The following is a 14,926-nucleotide window of genomic DNA, read 5'->3' on the forward strand; positions in this document are numbered from 1 at the left end:
CCTGGAGCTCCAGCATCACTGGGACGAGGGTGGGATCACAACCGTCTGTATTATATCATAGTCAGCTGTAGCCACTGTACGATGTCAAGAAATTCATACTATCGCGCACATCCTCTGCCGCTTTGATGGCGTTTCTGCAGCTGCTTCAAACATATGTCAAGATATCATGACAATACACTGTGCAATCATACACGAGAATCACACGCAAGCAATGTCTACTGTACCAAAAACTCCAAGCCTCGTTGATTCCGGACTGTGTGGTAAAAGCCGATGCTTGCTGCTGCGCTGCATAGTCCCGGTGTGCTGGTTAGACTGGAGTCGATATTGGGCTGGGATTTTAAAAAAGCTGCTGGTATAGCAGATTTGAGTAACATCAACGAATACTGAAGTTACAGGAGCTTGTTGAGGTCATGTTCTTTCTATTGACTACGCTGTTTGTTATTGATCCACGTGACCATGGCGCATACAGTCATACTTCCCAAGCTATCAATCATTCACTCCATCCTCCGTACTCATCCCCTAGATGTGCTTAATACTTGTCCATGGCTTTTCAGTAAGTCATCAACGAAAGAAGCCATCACGTGGCTGTATAGGAGATTGTCCTATCTCCGTTTATTTCCATCTTCTTTCACCTTTGCTTGACTCGTTATGTACGACAAGATACTCGAAATGGAGTGGTTTCGCATAATATAGGCTCTCGTGAAAAATGCATCTGAGAAATTTGGGCATAAGTTCAAATGGTTGTTCACGACGCATAGAGCGGTAACTCATGCCAGTCCCCAGGATATCGCCCGGTCCAAAACATCTATACCGGAGCCTTTACCAGAAGATCCTACATTGCTGGAGAGCCTCCCAGCTGAAATCCGGCGTTATATCCTTTTCACGCTGGAGTATGAAGAACTTAAAGCTCTGGTTCATGCATCTCTGATATATCACCAACAGTATCTGCTAGATCGACAGCACATACTCTGTGTGCCTGGAGAAGACCCTTGGTAGCATCATTCTTGATGCTTATGTGGCCTATCAGCCCTATTAATTTAACTTCTTAAACACACGCTCGCCTAAGAGTGTCACCAATTTTCTTGAATCATACAAGGACAGCCGCTCTTCTATATACCATCATACATCACTAAAAGAGATATTTACCATAGATAAGATCATCTCTATAATTTCCTTCCACTTCTCAATTGTCATACCTCTCACCAGGTCCTATACTGAATGGGCACTAAACAGCCTCGCTAAAGAGACCAAGATGGACCCCCCACAGAGTCAGTGTCATGACGGACGAGTTTCTAAGCAAGACAGAGGATATGCGGCTGGTGCGTGCTCTATATTGCTTCCAGCTCTACTGTAACCTGCTTGGCGTCAGCCGTTACCGCAGTGTCTGGGATCGTAGGTGGGGCTTTGATGATGACAGTGATATCTTCAAGCTGTTTCTATGTATATATGAGTCTTGGGAAATCGAGGGGATTGCCTGCATTTACAAATTTGCTGAGGAGGAGCTTGACCGGATTTTCAGTGATATCTACCATGATGTACACCTTACAAATCCAAAGGTTGAACATTATCCACCCACCACAACAAGAGCATTTGATTTTGATAGTGAATGTCAGTCTTGCATCCCTTCCCCTTTTCTATTCCTTCATATAGATCATTAGCAGCAGCAGTACTTGACTATCTGAGAGCACAACTGACAATCACTTGATAGGGAACGGAGAATGTCTACTGGGGGGAACACTCTCCCGCGGCCTCGAGCTTTTGCAATGTGTCTTTCAGATCAAGGATCACACAGTCCTGGTCTCAACAATGCAGGAGCGCATTGAACGACCAACACTCAAATTCCAAGATAAAAGCCTGGATGATACAACACATGATGTGCGGCAGCAAGAGTTACAAGAATTAGGTGAAGGGTGGCGCGGCCCGTCACCTTTTCAAGGTGAAAATGAGAAGCATCCACCGCTGTCATGCACAATAGCATGGCGGGATTTCTACACCAGTGCATGGCTATCTGAGACTAATGGTGATATCCGCCGCTGGGGACACATTATGTGGGATGCGGCACGACTTGAGCGCACGGGTGCGAAAGACTTGTTGATTCGGAAGCAGGAGGAGCGCTGGAAGGGTGAGGAGTGGAATATTCTGGATTATACAGTACCAGTATAGTCCTTGAAAAGGACAGATATATCTTTTCTTTTTTATATGTTCTGTGATTTATCTAATTTCATAATGATGTTACTTGATAGAGACCATGATTCTATTCCTCCTCCTACCATCAAAGCGCATACCGAAAATGCTTCGACTCCATATCAGTCAAATCCTTCAACCCATCCAAGACCGCCTGCGCATGAGCATCAACGCCATCCCCCGAACTCCCCTGTAAGCCCGAACCCCCGTCCTTGTCCCTCCTCCAATTCTCCCCCCTCATCGACGCATACATAACCCCAGCCAAAACCACCATCCCCGCATAACAAACCAACAACCCCGCCAACGCCGAGTAATACCGCGGCGCCTCCCTTTCAAAGAAGATATTCGCCCCCGCCACATTCCCAGCCGCATACATCGTAAACCACAACCCATTAGCCACAGACCTCTTCGTATGCCCCGCCACATTCGTCGTCAGTATATTCCACGAGATAATCACTGGCGCCCCCACGATATACTGCAACCATGTACACCCCACCAGCGTCCAGCGTTGGTCCAGCCCCGTGAAGCGGATCCCGAGTAACCCACCAAACGGGATGAGACAGACACCCGCGAGGACGGCGCAGCGGGAGTTTGGGATGAAGGTTGCGATTAGGCCGCAGAGGGGCACGATAAGGGCTTCGAAAGCGCCGGTGGGGAGTTGGAGGAGGGTTGCGTTGATGCCGCTGAAGCCGTAGCCTTTGATTAGGGCGGAGGCGAAGTTGGAGACGCCGCCGTTGATTATGCCGCATGCTATTCCGACGGCTATGCAGGAGAGGACTTTGAGGTCGTAGGCGATTTCGAGGGCTTGGCGGGGTTTGAGTTCTTTGGTTTTGACGCCGATCATGTTTGCTGCTACGCGCTGGACGGCAACAATGCGCTGTTTGTGGGTGAGGAAGTGGGCTGTGTTTGGTGAATCGGGCATTAGCCAGAGGAAGACGCAGCCGCAGATAAAGTTGAGGAGGCCGAATGCGAGGAAGATGAGTTGCCAGCTGTGTAGTTGTGTGTTGTGGGTGTGTCCTAGGCCGAATCCCAGTAGGGCCCCGAGCATTGTTGCGACACCGTTTCCGCTGAGCCAGATGGCTAGGCGGAGGGGTTGTTCGGGGCGTTTGTAGAACATGGATGTTATTGTCATCACTTTTTTCACCTCTTGTGTTAATGATTTCTCTCTTAGAACCTGTGACTAGCTAATTGACTTACTGCACGGACTGACACCCGCCTCAGCCATCCCCAGCAAGAACCGCAAAACCAGTATCCCAGCATAATTCTTCGCTCCCACATGTGCAATCAGAATAACGGCCCATATCAAGATCATTCCACCCATATACTTGGCAATTGGGAGGCGCTGGATCAGCAGATTCGCTGGGATTGCCCAGAATAGGTAGCCAAAGTTGAAGATTGCTGCGACCCAGGAATAGCGCTGGCCTTGGAGCGCGAGGTCGGGGATTAGGGTGTAGGCGGAGGCGTAGTTTAGGGATAGTTTGTCTGGGTGCCGTTGATGAGGTTAGTTTCGATATCATATTCTCCAATAAGGAGGTTTTTCTTACCCAGGAATTGTATAACGTAGGTAACATAGAGCTATCCATCAAGAACTATCAGTAAATGCATGTACTCATATGCTGAGTCAACGTACAATAGGCATAATCCGCCAATCCAGTATCTTGCGCACTCGAGCTCCCTCTTCTTCCAATTCTTCAGCTGTAAACTGAGCAGCTTCTGCATATAGACCAGCGCCAATATCGTGGGTATCTCCGGTAGCATAGTCATCGTGTTGTTTATCCGTTTCGGTCGTTGATGCCGTTGCTTCGGTTTTAGTCTTGGTATCGGACATTTTGATGGATCTTCATAAATCGACTATAAATGTCTCGGGAAAAAAAAAAGCATCTCCAAGGTTCTTATGCCTGGTTTGTTATCACCTGCAGATAGATAAGAAACGGGCATTATCTCTCGGCATGGTGATCGGGCCCTGTATACAAAAGACTGAAATGCGGAGATAAGTTAAAGCATCGTTATTCGAAGTCGATCCGTTTTGCCTTAGATTAAGTACACCTTTAAACGCCTGTCTATATCGTTTATCGTGAAGAAAAGGGAGCATAACAGCGAAATGCATACACATACAATCAGATGGCCTCTGATAAATTCAATCGTACATTCCCACACAAGGTCTCAGTTCTTGTTCCATTTCTGTCCAGCAGCGTCGAATCCGATCATTTGCGGGTCGACGTTCAGCGTTTTGAGCATGAAGTCCATAGTAAATTCCTGTCAAATCAGCATCACTCGTGAATGGCCCCAGACTCGCTCCCGAGAAATAAAATAGGGAAGCATACCTCATTCTCATCACCCTTCTCTTCCTTTTTCCTCTCCTCTTTCTCCTTAGCAGCACCCAACTCCGCCAACACCTCCTCCTTCCCCCTCACAATCCCATCTTCATCCCCATAATCAACCTCACCCCCTGCCGCCTCCGCACTCCCAAACCAATCCTCCATCTCCTCCCTCGCCCACCTCTCCTGCTGACTCCTCATCTGCCCCCTCCAAGCCCCCATCCCCCCCATCCTCGCAACCCTCTCCTGTGCCCCTGCAAACACCTCCTCTGCCGCATCCTGGCTAATAGCTTTCCATTTGTTAACCAGGGATTCGAGCTCTGTTTCGCGGTTCGAGGACTCGATGCGGAGGGCTTGCTGGGCGGTGTCGAGGTCGGCGCGGAGGGTTGAGAGGCGGGATTGCAGGGTACGGTGGTGTTTTTGGACGGCGGATAATTCAGGGTCGATGAGGATGTGGCTTTTTTTGGTGGGGGTTATTGTGTTTGTGCTGGTGGTGGTAGTCTTTCGTTTGCGGGTTTGGGAGGTTGGGTTGGGGGTTGTTGTGGGTGTTGTTGTTCTGGAAGGGAGGGGTGTTGAGGTTCGGCCGGGTGTGTTTGTTTCGTCTTTGTCGGTTATTGTACTGCGTGGAGATGCGGTTGCAGATGACTTGTCGTCTGCTTTCTGGTTGTTTGCTTGTGCTGGCCGGCGGAGAGGTGACTTGAACGGTTTGGTGAGCGTGGATGTCGCGTTTTCGAGGCGACGGCGCTTTCCGGACATATTGACAGAAGTCATTGTGGCTTTGATATTCTCGATCAGCTCATTACATGGTAAGAGTCAATGGTGATGCACAGAGTCAAGATGGTTGTAAAGACTCGAGATGAGCGACGAGACGCGCCGGAAATCTTAAAGGGCGCTTATCGATAAGATAAGACTGGTGACATCAAGGCATGCCAGCTTAAAAACAGTAACAATAGACTATTCCAATTCAAATAAAAACAATGGATATGATGAATGCAAACATGAAGAATACGCTAATAGTCCGAAATCATGATCAATGCCCTATACCCCCCGCAACCCATTGATTAAACTCCGGCTCCCCAGGTCTTGGAAAGAACCCTCGATCATCCCCATTCCCTTGAGCCCCCTGATTATTAGCATCATTCCCATTAGGTCTCTGGCGATTCCGTTGTTGTCGGATGTATATCAGCACAAGCAGGGTCGCAGCCAAGGTGAAGATGATGAGGCCTTCGAGGAGGCTCTCGTCGATATCAAGCTCCATATCATCGTAATATCCGTCGTCATGGCCTTCCTCGTGTGCATCACCGCTGGCTCCCAGCATTTCGTCTTCTTCGGCTCGTTGTCTGTACATTTGGGCTCGGAAGCGGGCTTCTTCTTCCTCGTCGTTTTCGATGAATGCTGTGATCCATTCTTTGAAGGTTCGACGGGGCTTCGAATCTTAAGGTCGTTAGCATATGCTTCGACAGCATGCATTGTGCAAAGGACTTACCTTCTTCCTCCTGGATAGGTTTGATATTGCCATTGGTGATGCTATTCCAGTAACTCCGCAACCGGAGCTTAATCAAGCTAAGCTTCACCGGCAGATACGCTTCGGAATTAATCTCCAGCGCCAAGTCATAGTAGCGTTTGGCCATGTGGAAGTCCTGGTCGACTGCAACTCCGTTCTCATGCATCCAACCAAGGTTCCAATAAGCCTGTGCGCTATGATGAGCCTCAGCAGCGGTATGGTAGCAGGTCGAGGCCTTTTCAGCGTCAGCTAAAATACCGGTCCCGGTGAGGTAATAGTCGCCCATCTTGATCAAGGAGTCAATGTTCGCTTGCTTAGCCGAACGAGTCCAGTAGATGAGGGCCAGCGCGGCATTCTTGAGTAAGGATGACGAGGGTTGTGGTCGTCGGCCGTTTGTACCGTACGAAAGGACAGAGTCAACTGGAAGCAGGGAACGCTGCTCATCGAGGAGAAACGCGACATTGGCCTGAGCGTTTTCGTATCCTTGCTCTGCGGCCATCATTGAGGCGACCAAGGCACGCTCTTTATCACCGTCTTTGTACGCATTATTTGCTTCAAGGAAGGATGAGTGGATGGCTTCGGCCCGTTCCGCAACCATTTTATAATACGACGCGGCCATCCCGCAGTGTCGCTGTCTGCCCACTCCGTTGTTGGACATCTCAGCCAAATAGTAAAACGCTTCCATCCAGCCCCAGTGAGCGGCTAGCTCAAAGTATTTCGTGGCTGTGGAGACGTCGCCTTGATCGAGAAACAGAGCACCCAATCTTGTTGCCGATCCTGGGTAGTTCTGCTCCGATGCGGCCTTGAAGTATGCAGACGCTTTGAATGCATCCTGGTTAACACCGTATCCATGGAGATACATCAGTCCAATTTCATGCTGGCATAGCGGGTCACCGTTAACCAATCCGCGTTTGAACCATGTAAAAGCCGTGCTAAAATTCTGCTCCACGCTCTCACCACGAAGGTACATCAACCCGATATGACCGGCTGCCTTGGCAGCCAATTTATCAATTCCCATGGGATGATTGGGGTTGATGGAGCCGTCTTTATTCCAGTAGCGTCTCGCAACCTGCTTAAAGTACTTCAGGGACTTGTAAAAGCTCCGGGGCATGCCTCGCGCTCCTTCATAGTGCATCTTGCCCAGGCTAAAGGTAGCCTTCAGCTCTCCTTTCCTCGACATCAGGTCCAGGTATTCCAAAACATCTTCCAGGCTGGCCTCGGTGCTAGACTGCGAGTCCCGCAATGCATTAGGTCCTGAGCTCGACATGCTGGCACCTTCACCATAGACACCTCCCTCTTCATCAGCCCAGCGAAATGCCTCGCGGATCAAATTGTGACCCCCGGGCGGTCCAGAGCGATAGTACTGGATGGCCTTGTCCGCCACCCTCTTGTAATAATAGGTAGCCTCATCGCAGTCACGAGGAGCTCCAATACCAGCATGATGGCGATAAGCCAGCGTCATCTCAGACCGCGTATTGCCTCCCTCCGCCGCAAAAGTATGATACAACAATGCCTTCGCCTGGTCGCGCTCGACGCCGCCGCCAATTCCAGTCGCATACATGAAACCCAGCATATACTGCGCTGTGCTGTTGCCCGTCAAGTACGCAAGGTTGTCGTACCATTGGAACGCCTGTTTGAAGTCGCGAGGGTGCGTGAAGTTGCCGTGGAAATTCATCTCCGCCAATAGGAACATCGCGTTGGGGTCTTGGTCCTCTCGCGCCGCGATCTCCAGCTCCTTCACGGCCTTGGCCACATTGGGGTTTATTTTCCGTGCATTCGTATCCGGCGGAGGCCCGTTCATGAACAGGATTCGGAAAGCACCTTTGGTGTAGTGTAGGGTGTAGCCAACGATACCGTATGGCTTGTCCGATTGAACGGTCGAGAGTCTGGGGTCACGGAGGATCTTCAACGCAGATGTAACATGTTCTGTACGAAGTAGAGCAAGAACAATCAGCTATCATGATCCAGAAGTATAACCAATTTCCCTACTCACCATTCTCAGGGCGCGCGTCGGTAGCCCCGCCGGCTCGAGGCTCCGCGGATTCGCGAGTAATAGCTGTGGATGCAGACGCATCATTCGACTCAACCACAAGTGCCTGCAATAGAACTGCGCGAACAGAAATTGGCAAAGGTCAGCGTCTTCATTTCCTCCGAAGCCATCTTAGTCTCCGCGGAGCTACTTACGCAGCGCCAAGGGAAGAACGAATCGCCATAACCACTTCATGGTAACTGATATCAACTCGGTGTAATTTGGGGTGTTAGACGCATTGCGACACCTAACATTCAATCAGATATACCTATGTCGAATGCTCGTTGTTGATAGTCGGGGAGATAGCGTCACAGCTCCTCTATCGGAACAAGCCACCTGTCCCGCGGAGCTTCATTTCGCCGACGCCAAGCTACTGAACTACAAGTATGCAGACCTACCTTTAAGGCATGAACTATTTCCGTACTAGGGCTGAAGTTGTTCTGTAAATTTTTTTTTTTTTTTTTTTTTTTTTTTTTTTTTTTTTTTTTTTTTTTTTTTTTTAATAAAGTGGAGGGGGAAAAGAAAATTAAAATAAAAAAAAAATTTTCAATAAAAAAAAGCCCCCCACTTGGGGGGGGGGGGGGGGAAGCAATAGATAAACTGAAAAAGAAAGAAAACACCAACTCGAGAAACGCTCCATGAAGGATTTTCAAATCTAGAACACTTTGGTATTTCGATGAGCTCGAAGAAAACGTCTGTAGCCAACCCACCAAATCATTCACAATCTCCGAAGGCCGGCTGCGAAAAGAGAAATCAAGAGAAAAAGAAAGCTATTAAGGGGAAGGCAAGAGAATAGAGACAGCACCGTTTTCAGGCTGGAGCATAAAAAGAAACATACATTTGAAAAAAAGGCTGCTGACCCCCAGATGGTGAAACACAAATAACCAGCCAATTCCGTGCAGCTGAAATATGATGCAAAATGATTCTTTTTATGTTTCGTTCGATAACATGGGTACAATAATACAACGAAGGCCATAGGAAAGCGAAGCAAGACACGACTAGCTTTACTGACGTGGAGACCTATTACGAATGTTAGTCAACCTGAAAACTTTTAGAACTCCTCAGGCAAGACAACTTACGTAGGGCTGTATGCTGGCGAAGTAGGACTGTAACTGGGGGACGTCGGCCCGCCAGGAGACGTAGGTGAGCCAGCAAAGTTCGGCGAGGTTGGTGAATACTGCTGAGGGCTGGTAGGTGACCAGCCTGGAGAGGTGGGCGTGTACTTTGGGGAGGTAGGTGAAGTAGGGGACAAGTGTCGGGCTGCACCACCAATAGCAGGACTAGTTGGACTGTAGCTAGGCGACGTAGGGCTGAAGGCAGGAGAAGCCGGACTGAAGCTTGGCGATGTCGGGCTGTAGTTGGGCGAGGTGGGGGAGAACCCAGGCGACGTCGGAGAGTAGGACGGAGACGTCGGGGACGCTTGTCCATATGCTGGCGACGTAGGCGAGTAAGCAGGCGACGTAGGGGCAAACGACGGACTGGCAGGAGAGAAACCAGGCGATGTCATGAAACGAGGACTGGTGATGGACATGCCAGGTGACGTAGGAGAGTAACTCGACGTCGGAGAATAGCCAGGAGACGTTGGGCTTGTGTTGAATGGGCTTGTGGGGGAGTATCCAGCCGGGCTCGTCGCCGCTGGACTGAACCCACCAAACCCAGCGGATGGCTGGTAATCTGTAAAGCCACCAGGAGTCTCGGCGCCGGCCTGGCGAATCGGGGAGAAGTTCGATTCGGGGTCGGGTGTGCCGATGTACGCACTCTCCTGCATGGGAGAACCAGTGTCGTATTGGGTCGCAGCACCATCAGATATGATAGCGTCCTTGGCACCAATTGATCCCATGACACCATACCGTGCGTTGTTCGAGACAACGGTGTTGAGCAAGTTCTGATCCAGGTAGACGTCAAACTCTCCCGTACCTGCCGGTGCCATCTGGCCCAGAATCAGGTTCTCGGAAACACCGCGGCAATCGTCAAGCTCTCCAAAAGCGGCCGCCTCCAGGAGAATTTCAACTGTCTCTTCAAAAGAGCAACGCATAAGCGCACCATTGTCCGCACGGTTGATACCGTGACGAGTGACCGGAGTTAAGTACCCACGAACGGTCATGACATCGACCAGCAACGCCAGGTGACGGTGGTTGACATACGAACCGTCGAAGGCCAACACCTGTGTCAATTCACGGAGGACCGCTGAACGTGCAGCTTCGATACCAAAGACTTCGAACACTTCGATGAACTGGTTCGAATACGTACGCGAAGCGTCGACTCCAGGAATCGCCAGAACTGCGCCCAGGGAAGAACCGCTGGTTTCGAGGACCCATTGTTTGCAGAGTGGGTCTGTCCTGCTTGTGAAGAGGGAGCCATCTTCGAGCACTCGGACGTTGTTCTTCTCGTTGATGAACGCTCGGTCAACGCCCGGCACGCCACGAAGAGTAAGAGTATCCAAGAGATGTTGCTCCAATTTCTTGAGTGTAACATCGTACTCAATGTCATCATCCTCTTCATCTTCTTTGCTATCCTGAATTTGACGGATACGAATAACCTGCTCATCGGCGTTGTTGTCACTGAAGAGAACTGCGATATCCTTAGGGTAAGCTTGCTTGATTCTCGACGCAACGTCCTGCACTGTAAGACCCTTGTCAAGAAGCGAAGGTCGACTAAGGATGATACGCAGCAACCACTTCGATTGCCGAGAAGAGTCATCCGTGACATCTTCTGGGATAATGAAGTAGGACTCCACCATATCCCTGTCGTTCTCAATGACCGTGGTCTGGATGTCGGGATCGTAGTAGATTTCGGTGGCCTCGGTAACCGATCTCAGACTGGTGTGCTCCACAGCACTACGCAGCTGCTTGGCACCCTCCTTGTCGTGCGACCTTGCAGGCTCCTGGTACACAGTCATCGATGGAGTCTTGATGTTCGTGGCGACGTTAAGAATTTCCTTGATACGAGGTACACCGAGAGTAACGTTCTTGGCCGAAACACCAGCAAAGTGGAAAGTGTTCAATGTCATCTGCGTAGCAGGCTCACCAATGGACTGTGCAGAGAGGACACCGACCATCTCACCAGGACTAGCAGCGGCCCTTGCGAAACGGCTTTCGATAGCACCAATCACGTGCTGGAATGCGAGCTTGTTCATCGAATATTCGGTGACAAGTCTCCGGAACGCCAGTCGGCTGCGAAGCTGCGCCTTGAACAACAAAGTGGCGTTCTCCTGGGCCTCGCGCGAAATGGGATCATCACCACGAACAACCAGGAGGCGATCAAGCAGTGACTGGACCTGAGGAACCACCTCTGCAGGATGCAGGTCACTGATGGTTCCGTCGCGAATTCTGAATGTATTTCTAGCCATTTCAAGAATTCTTTGCACGTTGATTGGGAGTTGCATCATTTCTTCGTCTTCCTTCGCAACGGTACGGAGGAATGCACGGTCTTTGAGAAGCGCTTCCCATTCCTCGTCAAGGTACCGCTGGACTTCCATATCGCCAGCAATTTCGTTGGCCTGCTCCAAAACATCAGGTCCAAGACTCCGCTCAGGGTCCATGAGATCAACACGGAAACGGTCCCTGAACTTGTCATCGGAGCACCTAATGATGTCGACACGCTGGTTCTCAATATGAGCACCATCGAGACCATCTTCACCATAGATGAACTGAATAATGTCGCCCAGAGAGTTCCGGACAGTTCCGTCATACTTGACGGTAACCTCTTCCAATGCCTTAACCAACTTACGCTGGATGTAACCAGTTTCAGCAGTCTTGACAGCGGTATCGATAAGACCCTCACGACCAGCCATGGCGTGGAAGAAGAATTCGGTTGGAGTCAAGCCACGCAAGTACGAGTTCTCAACAAACCCACGAGACTCTGGCGAATAGTCGTCCTTGGTGAAGTGCGGTAATGTTCGGTATTTGAAACCGAAGGGAATACGCTTTCCTTCGACGGACTGTTGTCCCACGACAGCAGTCATTTGAGAAATGTTGATCGTCGAACCCTTGGATCCAGAGCGAGCCATCTGAATGGCGTGGTTGAGGTCCTTCAAACTCTTTTCGGTCTCGCTACCGGCTTCATCACGAGCATTGTTGAGAGCGCGCGAGACCTTACTTTCAAAGGTTTCTCGCACGTTCATACCGGGCAGTGCCTCAAGCTGGTTCTCTGTGGCAGTGGCAGTGATTTCCTCAACCTCCTTCTTTCGATTGCGGACACAGTTTTCAATTCTCTGAATTGTAAGCGGGTCTGGGATCGTGTCACCGATACCAATACTGAAACCGTTGTGCAGCAACCAATAGTTGACGATGGCCTGGGCGCCGTTGAAGAAGCCCACTGTAGCGTCTGTACCGTACTCGTTGAAAATGGTGTGGATAACACCACCGCCACTAGCACCAACAGTCTTCTTAGAGAGCAATCCATACATGAGCTGGCCTCCGTGAATAAGAAGACCGCCGTCAGCCAGTGGAGAAAACTTCTCCGCGAGCGCAGAGTTGTCCTTGTCCACACGAAGAAGGTTCAACCCGGAGGGAAGCGCCATACTGATCATCTGTTTCCCTGTCCATCTGGGTCTAGGCTTGATAATAGCCGGTGGTGGGATAACTCCGTCCCAGTCAGGAACCCAAAGCATAATGTTCATCACCTGCTCTTTGGTCAAGAAGGTGTCCCGCCGACAAACCTTGTAGATACCACAGAGTGTATCTTGGACGATACCCATAAGGGGGCCGTTACGCTGAGGCGACACAATGTTGTGGGGAACCAAAGCAAGCTCGCTGAGTTCTGCGCGAGACTCCTCGCTCTGCGGCACGTGCAAGTTCATTTCATCACCGTCGAAATCTGCGTTGTAAGGACTCGTAACAGACAAGTTCATTCGGAAGGTCGAATACGGCATCACTCGTACACGATGACCCATCATAGACTCCTTGTGAAGAGACGGCTGTCGGTTAAACAGAATGACGTCGCCATCCATGACATGACGCTCGACTTTCCATCCATAAAGAAGCTGCTGACCGCCAGCCCTTCTCGCATGACGAAGGTCGATACGTTCACCATTGTCTCTGACGATATAACGAGCACCAGGGTGCTCATTGGGGCCGTTTGAAACGAGATGTTGCAACTTTTCGATATTGTACGGCGTAACAACTTCAGGGTAAGTCAAAGTCCTGGCAATACTCTTTGGCACACCGACTTCATCAAGCGACAGATTGGGATCACCCGTGATGACAGTACGGGCGGAAAAATCCACACGTTTTCCCATCAAGTTTTGCCGCAGACGACCTTCCTTACCCTTCAACCGAGAACGCAGAGCCTTAACAGGTCGGTTCGATTTTTGCATGGCCTTAGGTTGACCAGCAATGTCGTTGTCCATGTAGGTAGCAACATGGTATTGCAACAACGACTCGAACTCTCGCACCACGTGTTCAGGAGCACCTTCCTGCTCACAGCGTTGAACGTTCTGGTTCGCTCGGACAATTTCAGCCAACTTGTATGTCAAATCATCCTCACCGCGCTGGCCACTGGTGCTACCGCCAACAAGAACACTTGGGCGAACCGGAGGGGGCGGAACCGGCAAGACGGTAAGGACCATCCATTCGGGGCGGGCATAGTCGTTGCTCAGACCCATGATGCGAACAGAGTCATAGGAGATGTTGCGGAAGACGTTGAGAGCAATCTGCGGAGTAATGGTCTTCTTCTCGGGCTGTGGCATGTCGTCCTCCTCCATCATGCTCTTGCTGGGCTTCCATGTTCCGACCAACGATATCCCTTCCTTGCGAATCGTAGGTTGAGCATTACCGCAACCACCGTGACCACTGCTCTTTTCCTTGCCCTCTTTCGAAAATGGGTCTTCCTCGTCCTCGGGGGGATCGGCTTCACAGACCAACACATCCTTGGAAAGTCGCCAGATCTGATCGAAACGCCTCTTCGGGTCTCTCGTTCGCAAGGCTTGGAGAAATCTAGAGTCATCCTGATTGAACGATGTCAGCAAAAGAGCCATGGTAAGATTTGCCATCCCAACAGGGATGACTAACCGTTTTGGCTTTGATCTTTCCACAGTTGTGGCAGACAGTTTCCAGCAGTTTCTTGATCTTGGTCAAGAAACCTAAACATAGATGTTAGCGCATGCCCTGGTCACTGACAGTGGCAAGAGGATTTTCCTCATAACATACCAATATGATAAACCGGTGTCGCGAGTTCGATGTGTCCGAAATGCCCCGGGCATTCCTTCTGACCTTCCTCACAAGTCTCGCAGTTCCACTGACGATCGATCGTACCCAAACGAGGATCATTCAAACCCTTTGTTCGCGGTCGCTGCCGTTGCTCGTCCTATTATCAACGTGTCAGCAGCCTCAAAACACCTGAAAAAACAAAAGAAAAAAAGCTGCAAACCATTGTCTCCGGGTATTCGACATGGACCACACTCATCCGTTTGATCTCTTCAGGCGAGAAAAGACCAAACTGGATTTCCTTGATCGTGCGCAGCGGCGCCTTGGAGTATGGGAAGTAAACGTTCGACATGATGGCGGATAGTCGCGTCGGATCGATCTAATTCCGGGCTGACGTGTAGATAAAACGAGTCCGTAAAACGCAGGAACGAGGTTGCGAAAAACGTGTCCGATCGAAATAAATCGATCGACTCGGGCGAGTACTCGAAAAACAAGCAGGCGAAATGAAAGATAGCAGTTGTAAGCAGCTGGGCCAGCTGAGGCCTTTGGCAGCCCTTGCCACGAGGGCGCCGACGACCTGATTTCACCGACGTCAAGAGAGTCGAAAGGGAGAAAGAGCGAAAATGGCGATCACGATAGAATTCCGCGCCTTCTTTAGTCCATTAAACGATATCGCGATGCCAGATGCGATAAATTTGGGGCGTTGGGCGATGGCCAAGCAGCGTGTCGGGGAGATGAAAGGGAG

General features: G+C 50.3%; 5 protein-coding genes across 5 annotated transcripts; 1 reads left to right on the forward strand and 4 right to left on the reverse strand.

Annotated features, from left to right (window-relative positions):
* Window positions 1-1,277: 1,277 nt before the first annotated feature.
* Window positions 1,278-2,163, forward strand: ASPGLDRAFT_32140 (uncharacterized protein; the record flags this gene model as incomplete). Its single annotated transcript, XM_022544139.1, has 2 exons — window positions 1,278-1,608; window positions 1,709-2,163. The coding sequence occupies 2 exons, from the start codon at window positions 1,278-1,280 to the stop codon at window positions 2,161-2,163; spliced, it is 786 nt and encodes a 261-aa protein (XP_022404333.1).
* Window positions 2,164-2,272: 109 nt separating this feature from the next.
* Window positions 2,273-4,012, reverse strand: ASPGLDRAFT_118606 (putative MFS allantoate transporter; the record flags this gene model as incomplete). The annotated part of the gene is made up of 4 exons (XM_022539967.1): window positions 2,273-3,318; window positions 3,382-3,666; window positions 3,729-3,759; window positions 3,815-4,012. 4 exons carry the CDS (start codon window positions 4,010-4,012, stop codon window positions 2,273-2,275), a joined length of 1,560 nt encoding a protein of 519 aa, XP_022404334.1.
* Window positions 4,013-4,191: 179 nt separating this feature from the next.
* On the reverse strand, window positions 4,192-5,339 carry ASPGLDRAFT_42687 (putative DNA repair protein Dds20/Mei5). The gene is made up of 2 exons (XM_022545650.1): window positions 4,509-5,339; window positions 4,192-4,440 (listed from the first exon to the last, which is right to left on the reverse strand). Exons 1-2 carry the CDS (start codon window positions 5,271-5,273, stop codon window positions 4,348-4,350), a joined length of 858 nt encoding a protein of 285 aa, XP_022404335.1. The 5' UTR covers window positions 5,274-5,339; the 3' UTR covers window positions 4,192-4,347.
* Window positions 5,340-5,532: 193 nt separating this feature from the next.
* On the reverse strand, window positions 5,533-8,230 carry ASPGLDRAFT_118636 (ubiquitin ligase complex subunit HRD3; the record flags this gene model as incomplete). The annotated part of the gene is made up of 4 exons (XM_022539972.1): window positions 5,533-5,936; window positions 5,989-7,932; window positions 8,000-8,113; window positions 8,191-8,230. 4 exons carry the CDS (start codon window positions 8,228-8,230, stop codon window positions 5,533-5,535), a joined length of 2,502 nt encoding a protein of 833 aa, XP_022404336.1.
* A 377-nt stretch (window positions 8,231-8,607) lies between these two features.
* ASPGLDRAFT_71902 (DNA-directed RNA polymerase II core subunit RPO21) lies at window positions 8,608-14,915 on the reverse strand. The gene is made up of 5 exons (XM_022549583.1): window positions 14,405-14,915; window positions 14,185-14,341; window positions 14,047-14,117; window positions 9,115-13,982; window positions 8,608-9,055 (listed from the first exon to the last, which is right to left on the reverse strand). Exons 1-5 carry the CDS (start codon window positions 14,531-14,533, stop codon window positions 9,040-9,042), a joined length of 5,241 nt encoding a protein of 1,746 aa, XP_022404337.1. The 5' UTR covers window positions 14,534-14,915; the 3' UTR covers window positions 8,608-9,039.
* Window positions 14,916-14,926: the final 11 nt, after the last annotated feature.

The sequence above is a fragment of the Aspergillus glaucus genome (assembly GCF_001890805.1).
Source record: "Aspergillus glaucus CBS 516.65 unplaced genomic scaffold ASPGLscaffold_3, whole genome shotgun sequence".
NCBI lineage: Eukaryota > Fungi > Ascomycota > Eurotiomycetes > Eurotiales > Aspergillaceae > Aspergillus > Aspergillus glaucus.